General features: G+C 40.3%; 1 protein-coding gene across 1 annotated transcript; it reads left to right on the forward strand.

Moving 5' to 3' along the window:
* The first annotated feature begins 453 nt into the window (after positions 1-453).
* LAMTOR5 (late endosomal/lysosomal adaptor, MAPK and MTOR activator 5) lies at positions 454-6,451 on the forward strand. The gene is made up of 4 exons (XM_007431061.3): positions 454-551; positions 719-780; positions 3,163-3,280; positions 5,565-6,451. The coding sequence occupies exons 1-4, from the start codon at positions 517-519 to the stop codon at positions 5,623-5,625; spliced, it is 276 nt and encodes a 91-aa protein (XP_007431123.1). The 5' UTR covers positions 454-516; the 3' UTR covers positions 5,626-6,451.
* Positions 6,452-6,460: the final 9 nt, after the last annotated feature.

Raw genomic sequence — 6,460 nt, forward strand, 5'->3', positions numbered from 1 at the left:
ATATAATCTATTTTATTTTATTTTTTAAAATTTATTTATTATTAAATTTGTATGCCGCCCATCTCCCCCCAACGGGTGACTCTGGGCGGCTCACAATTAAAATCAAAACCCCCATCAACAATTAAAAATACCCCATAAATAATAAAATTAATTAATCCATTAAAAATTAAGTATAAAAAAATTCAAACACAACCATTAAAAACCAGTTGAAACCAGTTAAAAACTAATTGGTGTGTATATTTCATTATACACACACACAATTATATTGTGATCCTAGACGTGTGCAAGCAGGCTCTGATTGCAAGCGGAGCTCGACCCAAGCAATTGTATTAATAAACAAAACCGCCTGCAATTTCTTCCCGCAGAAATCAGTATCAATCGTGTTTTCCGATCCGTGTATTTTTAACCGCGAAGAATTTCGGTCTCCGCGAGCCACCGTCTAAGCCTTGCTTGTCATGTGACCTAGATCAGCTGATAAATCTGGAGGCTGCTGAAGAGGACGCGGCCGTCGGCAAAATGGAAGGGGCGTTGGAGGGTCATTTGGAAGATACGTAAGTGACGAGGATGGCGGCGCTCCTTCCCGGGGTTCGTGGGCGACCGGCAGGTTCTCTCTTTTTTCGTAACGGCTTGCCGGAGCAGGCAGCTGGCGTGTGGTGGAGGAGATGGCTTCTTCTCTGGCCAGCTCAACGCTCACCTGTGCCGACTCCTCTTTCCTTAGAATGAAGAATCCCTCCATTGCGGGAGTCCTCTGCACCGATTCTCAAGGGCTAAATTTGGGCTGTAAGTAGCGCAGAAACTTTCCTGTAGCAGAGCCCTTCCTCTCACCCCGACAGAAGTGCTGCGCGTGTCGGAATCTGCTCGTCTTCTCCTTCCTTTGTTTTTAAACATTTAGTCCCGATCCCCATTTCCTTGGGGTTTCTCCGTCTCTCAAATACTGTACCTTCGTCCCTATGCTTCCCGTGTAGTAGTAGTTGTTGTTTTGAGTTTCTGAATCAAGCTTTATAAAGACAGCAATCGTTTTTTCCAGCGCAAACTATTCCTTTGGAAGCAACTCCGTGATATTTAAGACCTGCTAGAATTCTCTTTTTTTGGCTGGGCAGAAGTAAAGGTGAAATAGTTTTTGTTACTCAGTTTTCCCGTACTTACTCCCCTTCTCATTTAGCTGCTTCCCCCCCCCCCAACACCACCCAAGCAATTCTCCTGTTGTTGCATATCAGAGGACCAAAAGGGCCTAAAGTTCAGCAGAACCATGGCTCCTTCCAGTCTGTTGCTGGGCCTGCTCTTACCATACCTCCTTTGAGGCTCTTCCAGGGTCACCCTCCCAGGAGATTGGCAAGATGCTTGAGGAAGAGAGTCAAAATCCGCCAGACCCCTTAGAACAAGGTGGTTGAGTCCTCTCATTTTCACATGCATCCATGCTTTCTTTCTCATTTTGCTCAGAAATTCTAACAGACCATGTCTGCAAGCACTGTCTTATGTGTGCCTCTTGCCGTTGCCTTCTTTAAATCCTGCTCCTAATAAAATAGGAAGTGGTTTGTTTTTTAAATTTTGGAAACAATTATCCCTCTTGGCCTCTTATTATTCTCTGGCAGTGATGAAGAATCCAAGCTAGAAATTTGGCAGCTGGGAGGATAATTTATTAAGCTTGTATGCTGCCCAACTCTCAGCAACTCTGGGCAGCTCACAGCAATCAAATAAATTACAATAAAATCAGTTAAATCTGGGGGGGGGGGAGATAAGATGGCAACCACGATGAAGCGAGGGGTCTCACTCTCCCTCACTAAAGGCCTGGGTGAAGAGCCAGGTCTTCATGGCTCTTCTAAACAACAGCAGAGTGGGGGCCATTTAGATCTCGGGGGGAACCTCATTCCAGAGGGCAGGCACAACTATAGAGAAGGTGCACTTCCAGGGTCTTGGGAGATGACATTGTTTAATCAAATGAACCCAGAATGTGCCAACCCTGTAGGATCGAATCTGCTGGGCAGATATTATGGGAAACGGGTAGTCCCTCAAGTAACCAAGCCCTATGCCATGTAGGGCTTTATAGGTAACAACCAGCTGAATTGCACCTGGAAGCAAACCAACCAGGCAGCTCACAAAGCAGAGGTGTTACATGGGCATACCAAGGCATGCCCATTGTTACTCTCAGTGCTGCATTCTGGACCAGAATCAAGTTAATAAGAGTGAGGCTGCAGCAGCAGCAGCAAATAAGTGACATAATAAAAGCCTTGCTGGGTCATACCCAAAAATCCAAATATTCCAGGATTTTATTGCCAAAAAGTCAACTAGTTCTTTGAAAATGTTATGTAGCTGTATCAGTCCTTCACTGCACTTTGCCTTTGCATCTAGAAACTGGATGTCAATTACCTGTGAGCTTGAGACCCCTGCTTAGCTGTAAGGGTCCATAGCCTCTTTGACAATTTTATCTTCCTGTGAACTTTTAAAATTAAACAAATTTATCTAAGCTTGTGACTCTAATAATTATGTTTTGTGTTAATAGGATTTATTTTCTGGAAAGTCTCATGTGGGAGAGTCTTTTAGCCTAACTTACTCCATTTAACCTGGGATAGAAACTGGAGAAGAGATGCTTGGGTTATTGAACTCTTTTCCTTGTTTATAAAAAGGAAACAAGATAATAGACACCTTTAGCAGTGAAGCCAAAAAACATACAGATGTTTCTGTTCTGTATTAAAGACCAATGAATTGCATTTCTCTTATTCCTGTGTATGTCTAGAATTTGTAGTCCTGTTGAGTCAAGGTACTAGTTTCATTCTCTTCTCATGCCCCTCCATGTGTTGAGGCTGAATGTTTGCAGTGGAGGCTCTCTGTTTATGGAGGTTCTTCACTGGTTGAGGATCCTCTTTTTTGCTGAGGCTTCATGGATAGAAGAGTGAGTATAATCACCTTCTATAGATGAAGGGTGACTAGAGAGCTAGCATGATATTGACAGCTTCTCCCCTTTCCCTGTTTTTGTCACTTGCATTCATTATTTGCTCCTTTCACCCATTTGATGGCTTTCAGTAGGACCTTCCTGTTAACATATTGTCAGAAATCTAGACAATTCCTGCAATTTGTAGTTAATTATTTGGGGAGAAATTTTCTTCTTTCTTACAGGTAAATACAGTACATTTTTCTTTTAAATGATGCACAGTTGTCTTCTAGGTCGTGGCACCCTCTCAGATGAGCATGCAGGTGTAATCTCTGTTCTGGCCCAGCAGGCAGCAAAATTAACTTCTGATCCAACAGATATTCCTGTTGTATGTCTTGAATCAGACACTGGGTAAGCATCAACAATAGTTTTAAAGACCAACCAATTTATGATTCCATAGATGTTGGTGGATCCCAGTCTGTTATATGTATGCAGTGTAATTCCAAAAAAGAACACAGGTAAGTATGTTCATTTGGTTCCATGGTTTTCCTTTGATGTATGAAATGACTTAACAGGCCTTACTGCATCGTTGCCTTTTGGAATAAGGATGTCAAAAAGCTGAGACTAGAATTATTTTTTTTTCCTCTTGGTTCTGGGAATTTTGAATGCAAGTTGCATATGTAACACCCCTATACACATGCATTTTCCTCTTTAGGGAAAGCCTATTAACTGTTTCTATCTCCAAGCTCTTAGAATGGCAGAATTTTTTTTTTAATTAGTGGGGATTATTTCTTTTCTCCTTTCTTTCCTAATTATAGCAAGACATAATCGTTTCTCCATTTATAGCAAGACACATTTTAGAACAAGCTAGACAGCCCATCGGTCAGCTGTGGCCCTCCATGACTCTAAGATAACACTGCTGAAATTTTGATCCAGTGAATTGTGGTGGTCTGATTTTTCACAGCTTTTACAAAACTAAGGAGGAGGAATGGGAGGCCTCTGGAAGGCAAACATTCCCATGATGAAAACCTTCCCATCCCACCCTTGAAATCAGATTAAAAAATAGCTTATCCAAGACAATTTTGTGTGGTTACCCTGGAAAACCTCCTGCAACTATTTCAATCATTATGTAATCCTAAAAGCGTAAAAAATGTGGGCCGAAAGACATTGGCCTGACCCCTTCCAATGATTATTCCCAATAAAGGACATGCAGGTAGTCCTGGGGTTACAACCATTCATTCAGCAACCATTCAAAGTTACAGTGGCGCTAAATAAATAAACTTATGACCAGTCCTCAGAGTTGTGACCATTGCAGCACCTCTGCGGTCAAGTGATCATGATTTCTGATGTTCCCTGCTGGCTTCCCACAAAGTCAATGGGGAAGCCAGTCAGAAGTCATGGTCATGTGAGGTCCTCTCTTAACAACCTCTGTGGTCCTCGTTTAACAATGACAACCAGGACTGCCGGGATTGCCGTTGCTAAGCAATATGGTCACATGACATTGTGCTGTATGACCACGTTGCTTAGCAACGACAATTCCAGTTCCAGTTGCTGTCGAAGGCTGAGGACTATCTGTAAAATGCTCCCCAAGAGGTTAAATTTTATTTTTGTAAATGCTCATCTGCTCTGCCACACTTTATTCTGCTATCTAGTAGCAGGAAAAATAGGGCTGTCTGTTACAAATGTTGGGATTAGGGAATTATCACTTGATGCATGAGGCTTAACTGGCATTGCAGTTCTATAGAACTAATTTTAAATGTTCAAAATATAGATTACATTTTAAAATGGTTTTGCGTTTTATATAATAATTTATTGTATGTTTATATAATAATTTATTGTATGAGATTCCAATGACTCTCCTCAAATTGAGTTAATAATCCAGGCCAAATAATGTAATTGCCAATACTTCTCAATTATAAAGATTATGCTGAAACAAACTGAAATCTTAGGCATCTAGAGGCTTGAAACCTTAAAAATCAAGGATTACTGTAGGTGAATTAATTACTTTATACAAAGAAGGAACTCTGTTATAATATGAAATTGAAGATTTATTTTGATATAGGCTGTTGTGTGTGTACATGCCTTCAAGTAAGTGTTGACTCCTGGTGATTGCCTGGACTGGTCCCTGCAGTTTTTTTTTTTTTTTTTTTTTCCCTTTCCAGAAGTTGTTTGCCATTGCCTGCTTCCTTGGGCTAAGAAAGAGTGACTGGCCCAAGGTCACCTAGCTGGCTTCACACCTAAGGCAGGACTAGAACTCATGATCTCCTGGTTTCTAGCCTGATACCTTAACCACTGTACCAAGGGTCTCTTTTAGCCTTGGATTTAAAGCCTTAATTCATTTTTATTATCCCATGACCTATCTGTTGGTTTTGCCATTGGGCCTGGGGATCCCATGGAAACGTAGAGCCCATTAAATAGCTGGTATAAGTTTGACTGCATTCTTCCCTGTCTTTTTGTTATGATAGTTTTTTAATTGTTTTTAACTGTTTTAATGGGTAAGTTATATTGATTGTGTAATTTTTGTTTTAATTGTATACACCACCCAGAGTCACATGCAAGCATGTTACTATAGGAATTATAAAATCAACAGCACCAATCTGCACTATTTTCATTAATATTTGAGGTTTGTTTACAATATTAAACTAATGTCTATAAAATATTTATTTATTGTTTGGTGTGGTTTTTCTTTTCCTAGCAATATCATGATCCAGAAGCATGATGGCATCATAGTGGCAGTACACAAAATGGCATCTTAATCTTGCACGTTCACAGCATTTCCTGCTCTTCAATATATCACCTTTGTGGAACAGTCTTCTGCCAGTTAATACAAATGGGATATCCAAGCTCATGAAGCCAGAACCTAGTTGAATCTGACTGTAAACATTCTCTCTTGCCTAAGTTGGTACAGAATCTATCTACAGAACTTCCATCGTTTTACGTTATGAGAAATGGAATGCTTTTCTATTGCTAGAGAGACAGCAACTTAACAGGTGGTCCCAATGTTAGAAGAACTCAAAGAATTGCAGAGGACAAGTAATTCTATTTTGACTAAATGTTTAATGTTGTGTATCTGCTTTGATGTAGCAGAGGAATCTGTAAGGAAAATCTTGTCCTCTTTCTTGGCACGTTGAAACTAAAAGCCTACTTCAAGTCAAGCTTGACTCTTGGTGACTTACATGGCCATATATATGTAGCTTAGCTGCCAACAAATGCAAGAGGTTAACCATTGCCTTCTTCTAGGATACTTTTCAAATTTTCACCCTAGTCTATAGCCCTGGACTTCCTGTATCAATGCAAATAAAAATCAGGACCAATTCAACATAACGTTCTAGATCAGTCAGGGTTGGCTAAGTACTGCCAACTTGCATAAAAAAGCTGTCAGATATTTAAAGGCATTTGATAACAGCTATGTGGTTTTTGTACTGCTATTTTCTGAAGAGTAACCTAGAAAATAAATATGAACAACTTCCTCTCAAACCAGTTACTAACTAATATCAGGATCTTATTGTGTTGATGAGGCTATCACATTAGTTTATGTTATGTGCTGGCTAATAAAGACATACCAGTAGGGTTAGTACTCATTGTGGCTGT

The sequence above is a fragment of the Python bivittatus genome, unplaced genomic scaffold (genome assembly GCF_059951505.1).
Source record: "Python bivittatus isolate LINGU-HERP-01145 unplaced genomic scaffold, Pbiv_v1 ctg000700_np1212, whole genome shotgun sequence".
Lineage (NCBI taxonomy): Eukaryota > Metazoa > Chordata > Lepidosauria > Squamata > Pythonidae > Python > Python bivittatus.

Bases quoted from the DNA above. Each gene is read 5' to 3' on its own strand.
- LAMTOR5 (XM_007431061.3), top strand. From the start codon at position 517: ATGGAAGGGGCGTTGGAGGGTCATTTGGAAGATAC. The intron at 552-718 runs GTAAGTGACGAG...CTCTTTCCTTAG, and splicing joins GAGGGTCATTTGGAAGATAC to AATGAAGAATCCCTCCATTG. The intron at 781-3,162 runs GTAAGTAGCGCA...GTTGTCTTCTAG, and splicing joins TCAAGGGCTAAATTTGGGCT to GTCGTGGCACCCTCTCAGAT.